Source organism: Phragmites australis, chromosome 12 (assembly GCF_958298935.1).
Source record: "Phragmites australis chromosome 12, lpPhrAust1.1, whole genome shotgun sequence".
NCBI lineage: Eukaryota > Viridiplantae > Streptophyta > Magnoliopsida > Poales > Poaceae > Phragmites > Phragmites australis.
In genome coordinates, this window is record NC_084932.1 from 21,383,795 (window position 1) to 21,404,472 (window position 20,678).

The window sequence follows — 20,678 nt, forward strand, 5'->3', positions numbered from 1 at the left end:
ACAGAGGCAGGGATAGTTGCCTATTCCTCGCGGGAATTTTTCCCGCTGCCATCTCTGTTCACCATCAACGTTTGTTAGGATTAAATCCTTTTGTTAGGGACGGCTCCTATATAAAGAGGTCACAGGGCCATTATTAAGCAAGCAAAAAGTATATCAATCTATCCCCAGTCTATCTTCTCCTACCCCTGCACTTGTGGTGCTGCTGCCGCCCCTCGGTTCAGGGTCATCTAAGTCTAGTCTGTCACAAACAAGAAATTAGAGCACATGGTTGCATTTTTTAAATATATCAAAGACTTTATATGCAGAATGTTTGTTCCTTCTATCCTTGTAATATTTGAGCAGCTGAGGTCTCTTAGAGCTTAAAAGTTGGAGTGACCAGGTCTTTCTCTATGCTGAAGGGCTGTGTCTCTCTAGATGAATTGCCGTCAGCATCTCAAATCCTTTCAACTGCATGGCACAAGATTGATAAGTTGTTGATCTCATGAATTGTGCATTAATCATTAAGTTTGCTATAAATCATCAGCTGCTAAGTTTCCATGTCATTTATTAACGTACCCTGAGTTTCTGGCCAGTTTTGTTCAGCTCAACCTGAATGTATATTCTCGCATTTGGATCATTGCACAGCTCTGCAAAGTCACAAGTCTTGTTAACTGCAGCTCAATCCTCCATAGCTTGCTTCTCAGGGACAACCACGGCAACAAGGAAGGACTCAAAGCTGTTCCCGTAGACCCAAACCTGATTCAAAGAGGATTCTCTATGAAAGTTGAATCTGAGCAAAATTATGTGTTCGACTACATTGACTTAGTTTTATATGTGCCGATTGTCATACCGATATAATGAGAGGAGACTGCATGTATGCACTCTCCCGGGACAGCTTCAAGATGTTCTTCTTTCTGTTGATGATCTTCATCGTGCCATCGGTTGCCACTGTCCAAGGTCACCTTCATACATAAGATGATTGCAAATTTCTTACAGCTCATCTCCACTTACAAAGCATTTAGTAATAGTTAAAATTGAAGGGAAAAGACTATACCTGTATGGAACCAACCATCTGAGAACACTTCCTCCATGATGTCAGGACGCTTGTAGTACCCAGAAAACAAGGTTTTTTTTTTTTGAAAAAGGAACTTCATTAACTCTCATCATTATATCAAACTGATACAACTACACAAGAGTTTACCATCGGCATCTGTATTGCTGAGATGCACACAACCACAAACTAAATAACACAAAAATGCAACCAGAATGTTACATGAGACCCATAAAAGGGAAAGACTAGTACGAAGAAACAAATCTCATCTATAGAAATTATTATGTTTAAGCTTGGATATGAACAATGTGTGACCCCTCTAGCAGATCTTGCCCCGGGGCACATTGTAGAGCGCATTGTTGCCCATTTCAGAAATGGACTCTAACCATATCTCAATTGTCGTCACAGGGGGGCCAATTGTTTCGATCATTGAGAAAACATTGGTGATTGATGTACAGCATCCTGCGCAACTCTCAGTTAGCCCTGCATACAAAGAGCACAGTTAGAGGGATCTTGCCTCTCAGGATTATACTAGTAAGTGGACTTATGTTAAGAGTTTAATATTAATATTACTAATACTGATTTGGGCAGTTAAAGTAAAGTAACATTACCTATTTTCATCCATAGCAGGTCAACTACTGAACTGAGTCATGACCGGTGGAGAGCTTGGACCAAATGTCAGCAGGGGCCGGTGAAGCTAACTGGGCCGCAGGGGGCCCGAACTCATAGAAATTCTCAAGGAAATTGACAGATTGGACTTAAAATGAATTACAAAATGCAAAAAGAAAAAGCTGTTGGGCCAGGGGGCCAGGGCCCACCTTGGTCACCAAGAAGCTCCGCCCCTGGTCATGACCAAAGAAATAAGCATGCTAACATGGCTAATGTGGTTATGATGGGTCTTGGGAAAAGTTAGTTACAGCTACCATATGAATTCAGAAACTCTCACCATATCCTTGTACGAGGACCCTGCAGGTGGTCTCTCGCTTGAACTCTTCAATGTGTCTTGGCAAAGGTGCTGTGCCTGATAGCAGGAGGCGTATGCAGCCTCCAAGCCCTTCCTTTATCTATATCATCAATGATCAAATAGTTCATAGATATGCTATCGAAGGCAGCAAAATGAAGAGGTGTCCTAAATGTGCACGTACTCTGTTGAAAACTATTTTGTCGAAAAACAGTGATGCTTCATGCTGCTTCAACCCTTTCGTCAAATTGCCAAGTTTACTGATAACAATATGACATTTAAATTACACATGAACTGTAAACATGGGAGGGATTAAAGAGTAGATGTTTATTCAAACTTTTTGTCCATAGTGCTTACTAATTGTATGCATACTCAAAAAGACTGAATTTTATGGTTAATACCTTAAATTCATGAGATCCCCAGATTATGACTAAGCAAAAAATGTGGTTGGAATTGAGAACATAATTTTTTTTTCTCGAACACGCAGGAGAACTGCATGTCATTAAAATTAAGAAAGAACCAACAGTCTACAAAGCCGTACCAACGGTGGGGATAGTTACAACGATCATACGCGCCCAATACTAGGATAGCTACCTCTTACAACACTTTCAACCTAGCAAGCAGATTGGTTTTTGCATTAAACCTGTATATATACGATCATAAAAACAAGGAACACCACAAAATAGTGTTGGTTTCATCACTGCACATCCTCCATCAGATACTTAATGTCCTGTTAAGAAAGTTTTATCACTCAGATGTTCAAAGAATAGAGTAACAGACTTCACAGAACTATTTCACTTGCAAGATGTAGCTCATACCCCTTGCCAGAATCCAATGGAGGCCCTTTAGAGATGCAGTAGTTTTCAATTACTTGATCAAACATGTGGGCTAATGGAAGAAAGGAAAAGTATGAATCATCTTCAGCCACCTACATAAATGTAGTATTATCAGGTCAGGACTCAGGACAATATCAGAGAAATTAGATGAAAGCTATAAATCATGAATGGAAAAACAATATCATTCTTTTGATTAGTTGTTGATCATTTCATATGTTTCAATTTGATTTTTTAATCATGATTAAAGAATTTAAGAACAGTAGAATGATTACAAATGTACAATAGTATCATACATACAACAGGAGTGTATACATGAAAATGATTCAGAAATTACCACTATGTCTGTCACCTTGAGAAGCTGTTCTGTGGTCATAACCCCAGCTATGGTAGAACTGTTTGTGATTATCACACCCTTTGGATCTCCCGTTGTTTCACTTGTGTACATGATTGTACATGTGTCATCCTTTTGTTTCTTGGGAAGTTCATGGCTTTCTTTTCCCTGTTAAAATAGCACACTGCTCATCAGGATATCTATGATTTTACAATGATGATTGCAATGAATTTTTTAGGTGTGAATTAAGTAGCTTGAAAGGAACTCAGTCTAACCATTGAAGAAAATTCTTCCCAAGAAAAGCAAGATACTCCTAATTGTTCGGCTTCCCTTTTCAGCTCACTTGTCACATCAACAAAACTAACAATGGCTGAGGTTGAACAAATAAAATGAGAATTAAATCATATATAACTACAAATAAGCATCTAGAAGGTTGATACCTAGAGTCCAGGCAGCTAACCTTCCATATGGGCTCTGCACTTTGGGACTACGGCTAGTATCTGAAAACTGCAATTCAAGCACTTGTTAGATGTAAGAGAAACTGATGTGTAAAATTGATCTTCACAACTAGTTCTGTAACACTGATTTCAGCAATTGAATCCAACTCTATTATATCTGAGACTGAGTAACTACTAACCAATCATATAACTAGCTTTAAATTCGAGACACATATGGCATGTTAATTAATATGGTACAGAACATAATATTTTCAAAGACCAGTTCTTTGCTTAGTGATTTTATCTTGCTCTCCTGCACAAATGCTATAGAGATCTCAGCATGGTCTAATATGAACTCAACTGCTTTTGCACCTACGTTTATTTGAGACACAGCATCAGAGGCGGAGCCAGAATTGGACCATTTGGGGCGAGGGGTGAGGTGGGGTGGGGGGGGGGGGTGAGGTGGGGTGGGGGGGGTGAGGTCGGTTCTAGAAGCTATTGAATTGATCATTGTAAAAAAGCGTAATATTGGTTAATCTATTTCGTATTCTTTAGAGGAACAAAATACAGGTATTACGATGAAATCATATTCCATGATCAGTTTAAAAAATCTTTTTTTCTTATTTACAGTGGCAAATATATGACCTTTTATATAATGTATGACAATATTTATCAATTCAACATCTTGATATTGCCTTTTAGATGTAAGAGAAACTGATGTGTAAAATTGATCTTCACAACTAGTTCTGTAACACTGATTTCAGCAATTGAATCCAACTCTATTATATCTGAGACTGAGTAACTACTAACCAATCATATAACTAGCTTTAAATTCGAGACACATATGGCATGTTAATTAATATGGTACAGAACATAATATTTTCAAAGACCAGTTCTTTGCTTAGTGATTTTATCTTGCTCTCCTGCACAAATGCTATAGAGATCTCAGCATGGTCTAATATGAACTCAACTGCTTTTGCACCTACGTTTATTTGAGACACAGCATCAGAGGCGGAGCCAGAATTGGACCATTTGGGGCGAGGGGTGAGGTGGGGTGGGGGGGGGTGAGGTGGGGTGGGGGGGGGGGGTGAGGTCGGTTCTAGAAGCTATTGAATTGATCATTGTAAAAAAGCGTAATATTGGTTAATCTATTTCGTATTCTTTAGAGGAACAAAATACATGTATTACGATGAAATCATATTCCATGATCAGTTTAAAAAATCTTTTTTTCTTATTTACAGTGGCAAATATATGACCTTTTATATAATGTATGACAATATTTATCAATTCAACATCTTGATATTGCCTTTGCTAGTTCGATACGGGCCTACAATAGAAGTTGCTAAAAAAATCTCTATAACTGAAAATAACTAGAGCTCAGGTCAATAAAGAGTAGAGTAATGGAACTTGAATCATGACCATTAAGGACAATCACTTTAAACTTGGTAAAGTTTGGCAAAAAAAAACACTTCATTATATGCATTCACAGTAACTATAGATAGTAAATTACACTTGGCGATATCTAATACCTAAAATGTATTAAAAAAAAGACATAATATTTGAAACATAGATAATAGATAAAATGAGTTTATATGGCAGTGAGCTCTTGACTTCTTTAGCTCTTATATATTGCTCATTGCATGCATGCATGCATATTATGCAACTGAATGAAGTAGAGGATTGATTACTTAATAAATAGACAATTAGAGGAGGATGAATGATTATGGAAGCTAAATTCAAATTTTAATTCACCTTAATAAAAAATCCAAAATAATCTTGTATCATTCTAAACAAAGTTAATATCACATACCTAAAAACATGTACATAAAGAATCATAGGTCTGATTGCTCTCAAATTTTAACAGTAGAAATTAGACAATGTTACCGAACTAAAGCAACAAAAATCAAGTGAATCGGATATCTAGCAGACTGTGATAGATGGTGACAAAATTTAATTAAACACTAATTTCGTGATTAAGCAAGAATTACGAAAAATCAACCAATCAAAAAATTTCAGAACCCTAGATGTTTAGGATGATTTTCAGAACCAAGACAAATTAAAAATCAATCCAATAGATTCACAAAAAATTAAAACCGAAAGACAAGAATGATGAACGCGGAGAGAAACTAAATCAACAACTCATCAATTTATGAAACTTGATCTTTATTGCATGGATAAGTACTTAAGATATATTTACACAGTATCATTTCCATTTCCACGAAATCCCTGACCCTAGATTTCTCTGTAATCTGTCTCTGCTCTTGCTCTCTGTCCGTCGCCTTCTGCAACCGAGAGACCCAGCCTTCTCTTTTATATCCTCTCTGTCCGTCGCCTCCTGCCCTGACCGAATCGGTTTCCACCGCCCAAGGAATCAACCGAGTACCTAACAGACTCGGTTGAGACGCTGTTGACGCCACCTGCGCCAGCTCGTGACCGAACACCGAACAGGATCGGTTCCTGTTGCCTTGCGTGCAACACTCAGCGCAAGAACAACCAACAGCCACCTTTCTTTTCTCCAGTGAGGCCACCTCTTGGCCTGTGCCTCTTTAATGCACCTAGCCAATTAATGCACAGCCTTCCGTGCCACGATCACGACTCCCCGCGTGACATCGAGCCTGTATGCTTCATGACGCGATCTTCTGCACAATATAAATGTACACCCTTTTATGTACGTCTCATGTGTGATTTTCACCATAGGACTGATAACAAGTCGTATTAAATTTGGCTGAAGTAAAACCATATTCGATTTGAAATCCGACAGCTCCAACTCGACACGTACATGAAGTACTAAATAGGTGAAAACTTAAACTCAAACTCAAACCCATTGAGCACCCGTCGGGTTTTGGGCACTTCTCAGGTTCAAGCTGTCGGGCGCTGGGTTGCAGTTGAAAGGTGGCGGCAACGATCTACGGTTATGGGGCACCAAACGGATATGGAAACACTAATATTTTGTTTGGTAGATTGTTTAGCCATATTTTAGGATATTAGAAAGTGTCATAAGCTCGACTAATGAATATATACAATAATGATGGATAAATTGTTAATGGTCTAGTAACATGGAACCTTAGACTTTGAGCATAGGGATGTTAGTGATAGTGTTTGCTCAAGTAATTTAAGTAATGATCGGTTCGTGGAGCAACAACCCAAGATGTTCTGTACAAACACGAGACTAATATGGGTAGGCTTAAGGCATGGATGAGGGAAGTTTATTCTCAGAAACCACATGGCATAAGAGGGGGCTTCTAGGTGGTACCACCTAGCGGTGAAACCTGGAGTATTGGTGACACATACTGGGAAGATTCTTTGTAAAGGCTTCATAGTGATCTCCTTGCAACACACCACTGGCGTGTGTATAGTGCTTGGCTGGTATTGCAACATGGAGACTTTAGTCATCTGCTTGCAGGTGATGAAATCACGACTCGTGGGAAAGTTGTACAATCTCTGCAGAGTGTAAAATTTGATATATCAGCCGTGCTCATGGTTATGAGAGACTTGGATCCTCACATGATTAGTTGGTGGTGAAATGGTTATGGTATGGTTATGAGTTTGGTTGTAATTATGATTCTAGTACAGAAAGTACTAGAATGTTATGGTTTGCAAGATAAGGAGCCTTGTAGGTTGGTTAGTTGGTTATATGGGATACATTCACTTAATAACTGTTTAATGCTTTTGAATTCAAATATCTTTTCTTTACTTGCATTTACGCAAAAATACCGTGTGATAGTCTATTCTTGTTGAAAGTCTGCATATCATTATTTTTTCACACTTGCTGAGTACTCCATGTGTTCACACTTACTATCTCCCACAATATATATGCTGCTCAGTGGAAGACTTTCAAGACTTTCAAGATGACGACCTGATATTCTAGGGGTGTGTCTTCCGGTCGGTACCTGTGGAGTGCTTGGTCGCCGATGTTTTCGTTCCACTGCTGTCATTTAATAACTATAGATAGTTGTTTAGGTGAAGACTTTGTGTAAGAGTTTAACGATTGTAAGTTAAAGTATTGCTTTTGTTACTTCACCTATTATGTCCTTATGTGTGTTAAACTTTCTGGACACACATAAGTCGCACTTGATTTTGTTCGTTAAAACTGGGTATGACGAAGATCGAGTTTTAGAGTTTCGGCCAAGTGAACTCGCCGGATGGTCCGGTATTCTGGAGTTTGTTCTCACCGAACCATCTGGTGTTCAGTCCGAAACCGAATCAGAGTGGATTCGTTGATTTGTTCAGATTTTTTTTACGATTTTGGTCGAACATGGCGTGTTTAGGGTTGGAATAGAGTCCTATTTTGATTTCTTAGAGTCAAGATCGCACCCCCTTATAAATAATCGAGGGATGGAGGTCGATTGCATATCCATCAGTCCATCGCATCTATTGCGTCTATTTTTCATTTTGCCTTTACTTTGCTGCAATTTAGGGTTAGTACTTCACTGCTACTTCGAATCCCTATGATTTGAGTGGTAGTTCTTTATCGATTTGTTCGTAAATAGTCCGGGCGGCGATCCCCAAGATTGCCGGTCGAAACCTTTGCTTGTTTGCTTGTAAATAAGTTGCGTGTCACTGCGAAAAACGACAAGTAGCCTTGACGGACACCATGTTGGTGAGGTGTTGTCTAATTCCGCGCCAACACTAGTTTATGAAATTCAGAAAGATTTGTCCTATTGCACATTCAGACTTCCTATCTGTGACCTTTTTCTCTGTATCCTTCAGCATCCAGTTTTTGGAAGGAACACATTTTTTATGGCCTTGAAGTTTTGGAGCTTGTTTTATCTGATTTTTGTTACTTCAAAAATATCGTTTTCAAAATTAGCATTGCTTTTAGTTCACAGGGATTTTGCCACTATAACCCATATAACCATGCTGATTCCTGGATTGAATTAGCATCAACAACGCTATATTACCAGCCCACATCTCCGTTACGCCGGGGGTCATCAGGCTACTGATTCTATTTGTCAGTTCTTGGTGTATCCTCTTTTTCAAGATAGTAAATGGGCCAATCAATCTTTTGTGCCACAGAATACAAATAAAGCCCAATAAGAATTCTTACAATAGCTACGCTGGTCATCGAAGCTAGCGACACAGAACCCTAGCGCGGCCGCGTTAATTCTACTATACACGATTTTGCGTTCAAAATTCCAATCCCAACTGGCCGTGGGTAATCCTTGATTACCGTTCATCAATAGAATTCACTCCGGATTCTCGGATATATACCCAGCTAAAATCAAAACGAATAAACCAGGAAGGTCTTGATTCTCGGATCAGAAACCCATAAGCGCTTCGGGAAATCAATTAGCTCGAGGCGATAATCCGGCTCCATACTTGCAGCAATATATGGCAACGAGATTAATTACAGCAAATCAACGCAGCGTTTACCTCGAGGATTGACAGCAAATTGAACATTCTTATAAAGCCTCTATTGCACAACCATTTTATTTCACTGCAAAAGCAACCTCTCACATCGAGATGGCTCGCATGGGGGTCAATGCCACCGTCCTCTTGCTCGTCCTCGCCGCCCTGGCCTGCTGCCATGCGGGCGCTGCAGGCAACGGGGAGCAGGGTGGCTGTCAGCTGTCGGACATCAAGGTCTCGCAGGAGAAGACGAGGAAGGTGGTGGAGGGACAGCCGGAGTACCGGGTGACCATCGAGAACCTGTGCCCATGCCCGCAGGCCTACGTCAACGTGCACTGCAACGGCCTGCCCAGCGTCGAGCCGATAGACAGCAGCAAGATCAAAGTGGAGGATGAGCTCTGCATGGTCGCCAGCGAGATGTTCAAGGGGTCGCCCGTCACCTTCACATACGCATGGAAGACGCCGCAGGACTTCGCCGTCGTCAGCGCCGAGCCGCAGTGCTGAAGTGCTGATGAGGAGATGGGTCGAAGCCTAGGAAAGGTGCCCTGGAGGTGGACGATAAAAAATAATTAATTTTGTTTGTGTTGTAATATTTATATTATCGAGCACTAATCAAACAAGAATTTTAAAAAAATAACACACAAGGCACAAGATGTAGAAATATAATCTATGATCTATATAGTATTGATGGTTGCAACTTATCTAAAAAATAATTAAAATCCGTCTGTAATATCAAAACTATAAACATGATTTAACAGAGTAACATGTATAACTGTGTCTAGTACTATGCTAACCGTATATACATACAACTTTTACATAGGGTGAAACATGCATGTCTACTATGATACTAATCGTCTTTACATGCAGCAATCAAACGAGTCAAACCGTTTCTAGGGGTGTTCATAATCTCTATGTACCACATAGAAATGAGAGAAACCGTGCCTAGTAGGTGGTGATTGTCAAGTGCACGTCCGAGTGAGGGCATGGGTGTACAAATATACATCTAAATTTTTTTACCAAAAAGTAAGTATATACCATATTTTCCTTAGTCCTTTGCGCTCTTGTTGGAATTCTTAATTCCCTGTCTAATTTGTAGCACCATTTAATTCGGCAATTAGAGATTGTTTTCATAGTAGCTATTTTTCTTATTACCTAGATGATTTATTAGGAAGTAAATTAATATTAGTGTTTCCATATCCGTTGCTGACCTATTAGGGAGGTTATTAATATTAGTATTTCTATATCAGCTGTTGACCTATTTGGAACAACATAATGTATATTAAATAGCTGCAATATATATCTCAGGCATCATCTATATGTATACACCTTTCTGAGCAATATGATTCATTGCAGGTTAATCCCAAATTACATGCCTTCACCCTTTTCGCACTACCATAGACAGGCACAACTCCTAGTGGCCTAAGCGGCCAATCCTAACCCGGCAACATTCAACAACCCCAGCCCAACGTGACAAGTCAACAATGCCTCTAGTGGCCCAATGTCCAATAGTGGACAACCAATGGCCAATCGGCTAATCCCCAATTGCCCTAATGTACAGCTACGTCTCGGTGGCTTAACACCCAAATGCACGCACAAGATTGAGGGCAACGGCACTGAGCCTAGCGGCGACGCTAGCACAGAAGGGAGAGACGAAGGGAGTGCGGTGGGGTGTTGCAACGACAGTGCGATTTTTTTTAATAATGTACACCCATTGTTAAAATGCTACTTCGGCCACTATGATTGTCTCTACATGCAACGTTGAGACAGAGCAAACCATGCCTAGTAGAGTATTGATCGTCTCTACACATTTAGCATCGAGACGGGGCAAATCGTGTCTAGAAGGTTGCTAACCTTCGCTAGACCTGTTCAAAGGCTGGGCCGGGTCGAGTTTCAAGTCGGGCTTTGAAAAGCGCAACGGGAAAACCACAAGCCTAAGTCTGACGTCAAGCTAGTTTTCTAGGCCTGAGCTTGATCTAACAGTAGGTTTTTCGGGGCAAGGCTCTGGCTTTTTTGAGATTTCTTAGGTGTTTTTGGGCTTTTTTGAGTTTCAGATCTATTTTTGAAGCCTGAGCCTAGCCCAAGAAAATGTGCGGGCTGTAAAGTTAAGCCCGAGCACAGCTTGTGCACTGGTCGGGTCAAGCTTTTTTGGGCCAGGTCAGGTCGGGTTTATCAGGCCAGGCTGCTCATGAACAGGCTTAACCTCCGCACATGTTTGTCTGTATGTACATGTTTAATTTCATATTTTATATTTCAAACTTGACATGGACAACTTCAAAATAGAGACGAGCGTTGGTGTATCTAGCAATTTGATTCGAAATTAGAGTTCATAACGTACCAGCAGTTTTGGTCATATCAAAGGACCATCTCTCGCTAAGGGACACGACTTTCAAAACCATGTCAATGTGTTTGAGACGGGAGGAATGGCAATGACTATGATACGGGTGCAAAGTGCAGTATCAACAAAACCTTCCCATCAGTTCGAATTTAAATAATGAATATAATCAGGGAAAACTGGAATCATCACATTTGCTTGAGGCTAGAAATCGAAAACAATAATGAGTAAAATGTAAAGATCAATGAGACGTATTTGGTATTCATAGAATAAAGCGCGCTCTCTCTCTCTAGATATGAACATTTGTATTCATATATATTGTAGTGCAGGGGATGTTTTTTATAAATCAATAGTAATAGAAGAGGATCTCGAGTAAAAGGCCAAAAAAGATTATTCATGGTTAAATAAATCCTAAGAAGAGAGTGATGCACTCGAAATTTTTAGGCAAAAGGTGACTTCTGAACCTAAATCTATTGGGACATAGTTAAGATTGACAAGTAACTATTTGATACTATCTACGGCGTAATGAAACTCCGAAGCTAATAAAATTTAATGAACAACTCTCAGTAGGATCTACTCTTATACTTAAATAGAATAACAAAGAAGACTAGCCCGTGCAAATGCAGGGGCAAATTGATTAGTTTTCCACAACTTCATGGTCTTGCAAGTCCAGACGTACCCCTTCTTGGGTGCATCACAACACATGTCATCACAACACATGTCTAAACTAGATTTACACAGTGTAACCTCAGGTAGTATACACACAAATATTTTTGTCACTAAACACACACATGTATAATAATTTTACCCGGGCAAGAATCTCAAGAGAAGTAAGGACGCATGCCAAGTGTGAGACTTAAAACTCGGGTGGGCAGGATCCACGAGGATTTGTTGCCATGTTGACCTGGGCCAGGCCATGCTTAAACACCAGTACACCAGCAAAGCCCAAATGACCCCACATACCCGTCCTAAGGCTGGGTAGCGCAATGGCTAGCAAGATTTATTGCTTTGCATTAAAAAAAATTCCAATACCAAGTGGCCACATGTCAGTCCTAGCCTACCGCATATTTTCAAGAAATATCCTAACTTACTGTAAATTTTAATTGCGTGAGTTTTAGTAGGGAACCAGCTCAACCAATTTCTTGCTAAAACTAAGACGAGTCAGTCAGGATGCATGTCAGCGTAATACGGGAAGGTCCTAACGCTTCAGCGCTTTAGGAATGCAATAACTCGAGTATAATCAATTGCCAAATCTGCAGCATTGGCTACGAGAAGAACATCATGAAATTACGCATTCATCTCCGGCATGTCAGGGCAGAGATGAAATTTTATTCTTCTATTCATCTCATGATCCAATCCTCTCCTACTATATATATAAGGCCAACCTCAGCACATTCTTCACTCCAAAAGCATACCAATCACATACATCAACCAAGATAGGACCCGATACTTGCACATATATATAAGAGAACACAGAAGCAAGTTACGAGATCGAAATGGCTTGGACAGCCAATGCCACCTTCCTGCTCGTCCTCGCCGCCCTAATTTGCTGCCATGCGCTAACGGGCAACGCACAGTTCACTACGGCCGGCTGTCAACTGTCCGACATCCACGTCTCGACGGTGCGGACCGGGAATGTGGTCGGGGGCCAGCCGGAGTACCGGGTGACCATCGAGAACCGCTGCTCGTGCCCGCAGAACGGCGTCAGGGTACACTGCGCCGGCCTGCCCAGCACCGAGCCCGTGGATGAGAGCAAAATCCGCACGGAGGACGGCGGGGTCTGCCTCGTCAACGACGGCATGAACTTCTCCCGTGGATCGCCCGTGACGTTCACCTACGCGTGGAAGATGCCGCAGGAGTTCAAACCCGCCATGGCCGTGTCCCGGTGCGGATACCCACCGTCCTCGTCGAGAGATATCATGGGCTGATTTTTGTTTTTGTTTATCTGAGATAGAGGAATTAAACGATGAATACAGTGCTTGTCTCACTCCTTCGACATGCTTGATAGTTGCATTGTTATACATACCAGGAGGGAATAAAGTCTTTATTCGAGTCGATCGGTGAAACTTAACTTGTGAAGATGTTTTATAATATTTGGAAAACAAAGTTGATCCAATTTAGCCCCCGGAGTATTAGGTGACATCGACAACCAGTGCTCCTGCCCGCAGTCCGACGTCAACGTTCGCTGCCCGGGCAGCCAGTCCAGCGTCAAGCCCGTGGACGGGAGCAAGAACTGCTGCAGAACAGGTGATCAGTGTCGGTTCAAAAATATGATCAGTATTGGTTTATGAACCGACACTGATTAATCGGCACTGATAGTCAGTGACTATTAGTACTGGGTATGGAACCAGCACTGAAAATCACTATCAGTGCCGGTTAGTATTACCAACCGACACTGATATGAGTGCTATCAGTGCCGGTTGTTTGTTACCAACCAACTCTGATAGGTGTTTCCTGCTTTTTTTTAAAAAAACGTGGCGGTTGCCGCCAGTACAGTGCCATTTTCAAATTTTGGATGTTGCCGGAAATAGACACGCATATATATCAAGTTTTATCACAGCATATATACACAAGCACATATAAATTTTATTTATTAAACATCAAGTCTCGTCACAATATATATACACCGCATACTTATCAAGTTTCATTACAATAATCTTATGAAGTTTAAGATTTCTTGTGAATCAATGGGTCTGAACTCTGCCCTTTTTTATGGGTTGAAGGTAACGAGAAAGACGATCCTGTCGGTGTATCAGAAACCAGGGGTCCCTAAGTCCCGAGGACAGGCCGGCCGTCCGCCACGTGTCACCATCCCGCGAGGTCCCCCCTGCAGGATGAGGAAAATCTAAGTTTCGGGAGAAGGTGCTCGGGACCACAGCCTCTGGTTCTCGAGCACCCCAGTTCCCTTATGACCCGCAGAGTCCAAGTACCGGGAAGAAAGTGCTCGGGGAGGTGCCCGCTCGCCCCGAGTACCATAGTCCCCCGATGGGCCGAACAAACAAGTGCTCGGGAGAGAGTGCTCGGGGCTGCGTGTGGCAGCCCCCGAGCACTCGGTTCCCCGAAGGTTCTACAGAAGTGCTCGGGAGAGAGTGCTCGGGGTTGCACGTGGCAGCCCCCGAGCACTCGGTTCCCCGAAGGTTCTACAGAAGTGCTCGGGAGAGAGTGCTCGGGGCTGCGCGTGGTAGCCCCTGAGCACTCGGTTCCCCGAAGGTTCTACGGAAGTGCTCGGGAGAGAGTGCTCGGAGCTGCACGTGGCAGCTCCCGAGCACCCGATTTCCCGAAGGTTCGCGCAAGATCACCCGACGCCCCGACGACCCGGAAGGACCCGTCAGGCGAGGTGTCAACCAGTCAAAGGTCCGAAGCCGTATTTAATGGGCATGCGCGGCCTGACATCCTGACATTCCCAACTGCCCACGCCGCAGTGTCAGTCCCTGCCATGCTTTGGCAGAGGGGCGTGGGTCCATTAACTGCACGGGTCCCGTCCCGTATCATCCGGGGTATCTCGGGATAACGTTGCCAGGATCAAAGCGTTCCGCCTGCCACCCTGCCCTGGCAGAAGAACAAGACAGGGTGGACGCGCCGGGTGCCTCTGTGGCCGCCCGGTGGGCCCTCTCAACGGCGCCAGGACGTCCACAATGACGGGTGGTCAGATGCGCGCTACGTTTTTCCACCGCCCCTGTCGCTTCGCCCAGAGGGAATGATGACGCCTTTCTCCGTGGTGTCTTGGAACTTGCGCCCCCTCTTTCCCATTTGGGGTAAGTCATGATCGGCGAGTGTATAAAAGGAAAGGATCAACCTGGATCAAAGAAAAAAAGAGAAGGAGGAAGAGGAAGCAATCTCTCCAAAAAAGAGGCTATCACCCCTGAAGCTCCCCTGAAGCATCCGAAGAACACCACAAGCGATCTCGAGTAGAGCTAGAGAAAGGGAGCCTCAAGCTCTCTTCTAGACAATACACCCTTGTAACCAGATACATCCTTGAAGGATTCCCTTCAAGGAAGGATATTGCATCCACACAGGAGTAGGGTATTACGCCCCCGTGCGGCCCGAACCTGTCTAAACTCCGGTGCATTTATTTCTCTTCGCACTAGGTCGATCATCCCCCACCACCGGCCGTTGCATTTATTTCCACTTCCATTTATTTCTCCGACGAACTCGTTCAGGATCATCCCCCCCGGCCGAATCTTTAAAAAGGGGTCTCTCGGGATCCCTGCGACAGGAGTTCATCCTCCGACAGCGGGCGCGCCAGGTAGGGGGGAATATCCCTGAATTTGTTCGTTTGCTTTCTTCCACAGGAAAAGATGGCCGACGGGCACCGTCTCCAGCGTTCCGGCTCCACTTCCAGTGACGGAGTGCTGCCCGACGCCCAAGAGGCCCTAGTCGCTGCTGCGTTCCAGCAGCAGTCACTATCCACGCGCGCAGTTTTTCCCTCCCAAGGGGACCAAGGTGCTGGGCCCAGCAGGGCCGCCGCCGCCGCTGCTGATGCACTCTCCGACCCCCAGCAGGAGGTCGAGACCCTGGCCGCCAGGTCCGCCTCTGGACAGTGCCGGGTGCCGCTTCGGCGCAGACTCGCCTTTAGCGAGGCCAGCCAGGGGAGCGCGCTGCTTGCAGCGCATGCTCTCCTCAGGCACCCGCCCGTCCAGGCCACGCCGAACACTCCGGAAGGCCAGTGGATCCAGGATGTCGTCGCCTTGGTCGGCACTACTCGCCGCCAGGTGCTGGCCGGGAGTCCTCGCACCATCACTCAGCGTGGCGCCGCCAGAACCGACTCCTAAATGGGCAACGTCCGCACGGGCCGGGGGGCCTCCAGGCGGAGTGCCGCCCCCCTGGCCGTGTCCGAAGCCCGGGACCTCCGCTTGCGTCTTAACGAGCGGAGGGGCCACGAGGACGCCCGTGTCACTCTCGAGCGCCAGCGGGAAACACGGCAGGAGGCCGAGGCAGAGGACCAGGCTTCCTCTTTCCCGGCCCACGATCACCGGGAATCCCCGGCTCACCGGCATTCACCACCCAGCGCACCCGCCCGCGCCCCGGGGTACGGCACCGGTTGCCGTGCTTTTATCGCTGAGCTCCGTCGGGTCAAGTGGCCCTCCAAGTTTCGCCTTGAGCTGCCGGAGAAGTACGACGGGTCCATCGACCCCATCGAGTTCCTCCAGATCTACACTACGGCCGTTCAAGCGGCCGGAGGCAGCGAAAAGGTGATGGCAAATTATTTTCATGTTGCCTTGAGGGGCTCTGCCCGTTCCTGGCATATGAACTTACCCCCGGGGTCTATTAGCTCCTGGGATGACCTCTGCCACCAGTTTGTGGCCAACTTTCAGGGCACATTCACGCGCCCTGGCTTGGAGTGCGACCTCCACGCCGTCAAGCAACAGGAGGGGGAGACACTGCGGCGCTTTATACAGCGTTTCAGCCAGGTCCGCAACACCATCCCACGGGTGGCCCCCCACGCTGTTATCGTCGCTTTCCGGCAGGGCGTCCGCGACGAGCGGATGCTCGAAAAGCTAGGTACGCACGAGATCGAGACCACTGCGGAGCTCTTCGCACTGGCCGATAAGTGCGCCAAGGCTGCGGAGGCCAGGGCGTGGCATGCTCCCCGCCCCGCCGCCGACCAGCCAAGTTCTTCCCGCTCCGACAAGCGGGAAAAGAAGAAGAGAAGGAAACGCGAGGCCGCTCCTATCGAGCCGGCCCAGGGCCCCGCCCATAGGCCGGCTCAAGAGCCCGACCGCCGGCAAGAGCGCCGGGCGGGCACCGATAGACGGCCCGCACCCGCAAGGACCCCTGCCAGGGCCCCTCCTCGGGCCCCCGTGCCCACAAGGGCCCCAGCACCAGCTAGGGCACTGGCTCCTGCAAGAGCCTCGGCCCCCGGCCGGGCTCCTGCTCCAGCGAGGGTCCCCGCTCCCGCGGGGCCTGAGCCAGGCAAATGGTGCCCCATACACCAGACCAGATGGCACGACCTCACGGAGTGTCGTACGGTCAAAGGACTCATCGAGCAGTGCCAGAGGGAGCGCGACGAGTCCCGCGGGGGAGGCGATGCTGAGGTCGCCCCCGACAACGCCGAGCTCGATTTCCAGGAGCTCGAGCATGCCGTCTCCTTCACGCCTTCCTCGCGCCGTGGCATCAAGGTCCTGCGATGCGAGGTGTGCTTAGTAACCCCAAGCGAGGAGGCCTCTAGGCCCCTAAGGTGGTCGGACGCCCCGATCACGTTCAGCATGGCCGATCACCCCGCGAGTACTGCAGCCGTGGGGCGACTACCCCTGGTGGTGTCCCCCACTGTCTGCAATGTTAAGGTCGGTAGAGTGCTGATCGACGGCGGTGCAGGCCTCAACCTCCTCTCCAAGGAGGCCTTTGAGAAGCTGCAGGTGTCCTCTAGGCGCCTAAGGCCGTCGCTCCCCTTCTGCGGAGTGACCCGCGGGCACTCCCTGCCCCTCGGGCAGGTCGAGCTGCCCGTGACCTTCGGGAGTCGGGACAACTTCCGCACGGAATGCGTCCTCTTCGACGTCGCGGAGCTCCCCCTCCCCTACAACGCCATCCTCGGGCATCCGGTGCTCGCCAAGTTCATGATGGCCGTGCACTACGCATATCTCACGGTTAAGATGCCGGGCCCCGCGGGCCCCATCTCCGTGATCGCCGACTCCGGTGGCGCCGTCTCCTGCGCTGAGTAGTCATACATGGCTCTGGTTTTAGCACAGGCCGAGGTCGAAGGCTGCGCAGGGGGCCCGGGACCCTCTTCATCCAAACCCCGACTCGCCGCTGACACCTCTGTTCCAACGAAGGAGGTCGTGGTGGGCGAAGGCGCTACCCAGGTCGTCCGGATCGGTGGTGACCTGGGCAGCAAATAGGAAAGCGCGCTCGTCGCCTTCCTCCGGGCTAACGCAGACGTGTTTGCCTGGCAACCGTCCGACATGCTCGGGATCCCTAGGGAGGTGGTCGAGCATCACTTGGCGGTGTGCCCAGACGCCCGCCCAGTGAAGCAGAAGGTCCGGCGGCAGGCGCCTGAGCGCCAGGAGTTTATCCAAGAGCAGGTCAGCAAGCTCCTCGACGCCGGATTTATCCAAGAGGTCCTCCACCCCGACTGGCTGGCAAACCCAGTCATCGTCCCGAAGGCCAACGGCAAGCTCTGCATGTGCGTGGACTACACCGACTTAAATAAGGCTTGCCCTAAAGATCCCTTCCCCTTACCTCGCATTGATCAAATTGTAGATGCAACTGCGGGATGTGATCTTTTATGCTTTTTAGATGCAAACTCTGGATATCACCAGATTCGCATGGCCGTAGGGGACGAGGAAAAAACTGCTTTTACCACTCCGGTGGGGACTTATTGCTATATGTCAATGCCTTTTGGCCTGCGCAACGCTGGATCCTCCTTCCAGCGCGCTATTCGTATTACCCTTGATTCACAGGTTGGCCGCAATGTCGAGGCTTACATCGACGATCTCGTGGTCAAAACCCGAGACCGCGCCACCCTACTCGAGGACCTTGCCGAGACTTTCAACAGTCTTCGCACTACCCGCCTCAAGCTCAACCCCGAGAAGTGTGTCTTCGGGGTGCCGGTGGGCAAGCTCCTCGGTTTCTTGGTTTCTGGCCGAGGAATCGAGGCCAATCCAGAGAAGATCCGGGCCATCGAGCAGATGCGACCCCCGGCTCGACTCAAAGAGGTCCAGCGTCTCGCCGGCTGCATGGCGGCCCTCGGGCGCTTCATCTCCAAGCTCGGGGAGCGAGGGCTTCCCCCTCTTCAAGCTTCTGAAGAAGACCGGTCATTTCGACTGGACGCCGGAGGCCGAGCAGGCCTTCCGTGATCTGAAGAAGTACATCACCTCGCCACCTGTGCTGGTGGCTCCCTCCAAAGGTGAGCCCCTACTGCTCTACGTTTCGGCCACTCCTCAGGTCGTGAGCATGGTGCTGGTGGTGGAGCGTGACGAGTGCGTGGGGCCAGGTGCTAGGTCCCAGCTCCCAGTGGCCCCCGAGCGCTCGCACATCCTCGCTGCTTCCCCTGAGCGAGTGGTTGAGCCCGAGCACTCACCCGTCCTCGCGGTTCCCCCTGAGCGAGGGGTCGAGCCCGAGCACACTGCTCCTCCCGATCAGGGAGTCGAGCCCGAGTATCCGGTCAGCCCCAACCATGCCGCCGAGCCTGGGGGCTGCAGCAGCCCCCCGGGTAAAGACGCCGTCCGGGTCCGCCGGGTACAGCGACCGGTGTACTTCGTCAGTGAAGTCCTCCGGGAAGCCAAGACGAGATATCCCCAGGCTCAGAAGCTGCTCTACGCCGTGCTCGTCGCTTCCCGGAAGCTGCGCCACTACTTCCAGGCGCACAAGGTCTCGGTGGTTACCACGTATCCACTGGGACCCATTCTCCAGAACCGGGAAGGCACCGGGCGTGTTGTCAAGTGGGCAGTGGAGCTGACGGAATTCGACCTGCACTTTGTTTGTTGCCAGGCGATCAAAAGCCAGGCGCTCTCCGACTTCGTGGCAGAGTGGACACCCGTCCCCAACATCGTTCCAGAAGAGATCTCTGCCTATCCCGGGCACGACGCGCCCGGGTACTGGGTCATGCACTTCGACGGCTCCCTCTCGCTGAAAGGCGCAGGGGCCGGAGTGGTTCTCACCTCCCCAACGGGTGAAGAGCTCCGGTACGTCGTGCAGTTGCAGTTCCGCGTGTCCAACAACATGACGGAATATGAAGGTCTCATCGCCGGCCTCCGAGCTGCGGTGGGGCTCGGGATTCGTCGCCTCCTGGTCAAAGGGGACTCCCAACTGGTGGTCAACCAGGTATCCAAGGAGTACCAGTGCACGGATCCTCAAATGGCGGCGTACGTGGCTGCGGTCAGGAAGCTGGAGAGGCGTTTCGATGGCCTGGAGTTGTGGCACATCCCTCGCCGCGACAACATTCTGGCTGATGAGCTCTCCCGCCTGGCCTCCTCCCGTGCGCGCGTCCCTGCCGGAGTCTTTGAAGAAAGACTCGCACAGCCTTCTGTCCTGCCTACCGAACAGGACGAAGGGGAAACCTCGAACTCAATTCAGGGGACCCCGGCAGTGCCCTCAGTTGGAAGCCCCGTCAGGGCGCCGCCGTCCGGCGAGTGCGCTGCATTCGCCGAATGTTCTCAAGATGCCTCGTGGATGTCTGACATCCGAGGGTACTTGAAGGAAAAGTTCCTTCCCGGGGATGAGGCGTCTGCCGAAAGAGTTGCTCGGCAGTCCAGACGCTATGCTATAGTAGATAGGGATCTCTACCGGCGTAGCGCAGGAGGTATCCTCCTGAAATGCATCTCCCGGGTAGAAGGCGGCGATCTTCTCGCTGAGATCCACGAGGGCGAGTGCGGTGGCCATTCATCGTTCCGCACGCTGGTCGGGAAGGCCTTCCGGCAAGGTTTCTACTGGCCTACAGCTCTCTAGGATGCTTCCGAGCTGGTT

The 20,678-nt window shown here is 47.7% G+C and overlaps 2 protein-coding genes and 1 pseudogene across 2 annotated transcripts; 2 read left to right on the forward strand and 1 right to left on the reverse strand.

Moving 5' to 3' along the window:
* Positions 1-255: 255 nt before the first annotated feature.
* Positions 256-8,506, reverse strand: LOC133886390 (probable CoA ligase CCL6; annotated as a pseudogene).
* A 552-nt stretch (positions 8,507-9,058) lies between these two features.
* LOC133886391 (uncharacterized) lies at positions 9,059-9,448 on the forward strand. Its single transcript, XM_062326107.1, has one exon. It carries the CDS (start codon positions 9,059-9,061, stop codon positions 9,446-9,448), a length of 390 nt encoding a protein of 129 aa, XP_062182091.1.
* A 3,324-nt stretch (positions 9,449-12,772) lies between these two features.
* Positions 12,773-13,204, forward strand: LOC133886392 (TPD1 protein homolog 1A-like). Its single transcript, XM_062326108.1, has one exon. The coding sequence runs from the start codon at positions 12,773-12,775 to the stop codon at positions 13,202-13,204; it is 432 nt and encodes a 143-aa protein (XP_062182092.1).
* The last annotated feature ends 7,474 nt before the right edge of the window (positions 13,205-20,678 follow it).

Bases quoted from the DNA above. Each gene is read 5' to 3' on its own strand.
- LOC133886391 (XM_062326107.1), top strand. From the start codon at position 9,059: ATGGCTCGCATGGGGGTCAATGCCACCGTCCTCTTGCTCGTCCTCGCC.
- LOC133886392 (XM_062326108.1), top strand. From the start codon at position 12,773: ATGGCTTGGACAGCCAATGCCACCTTCCTGCTCGTCCTCGCCGCCCTA.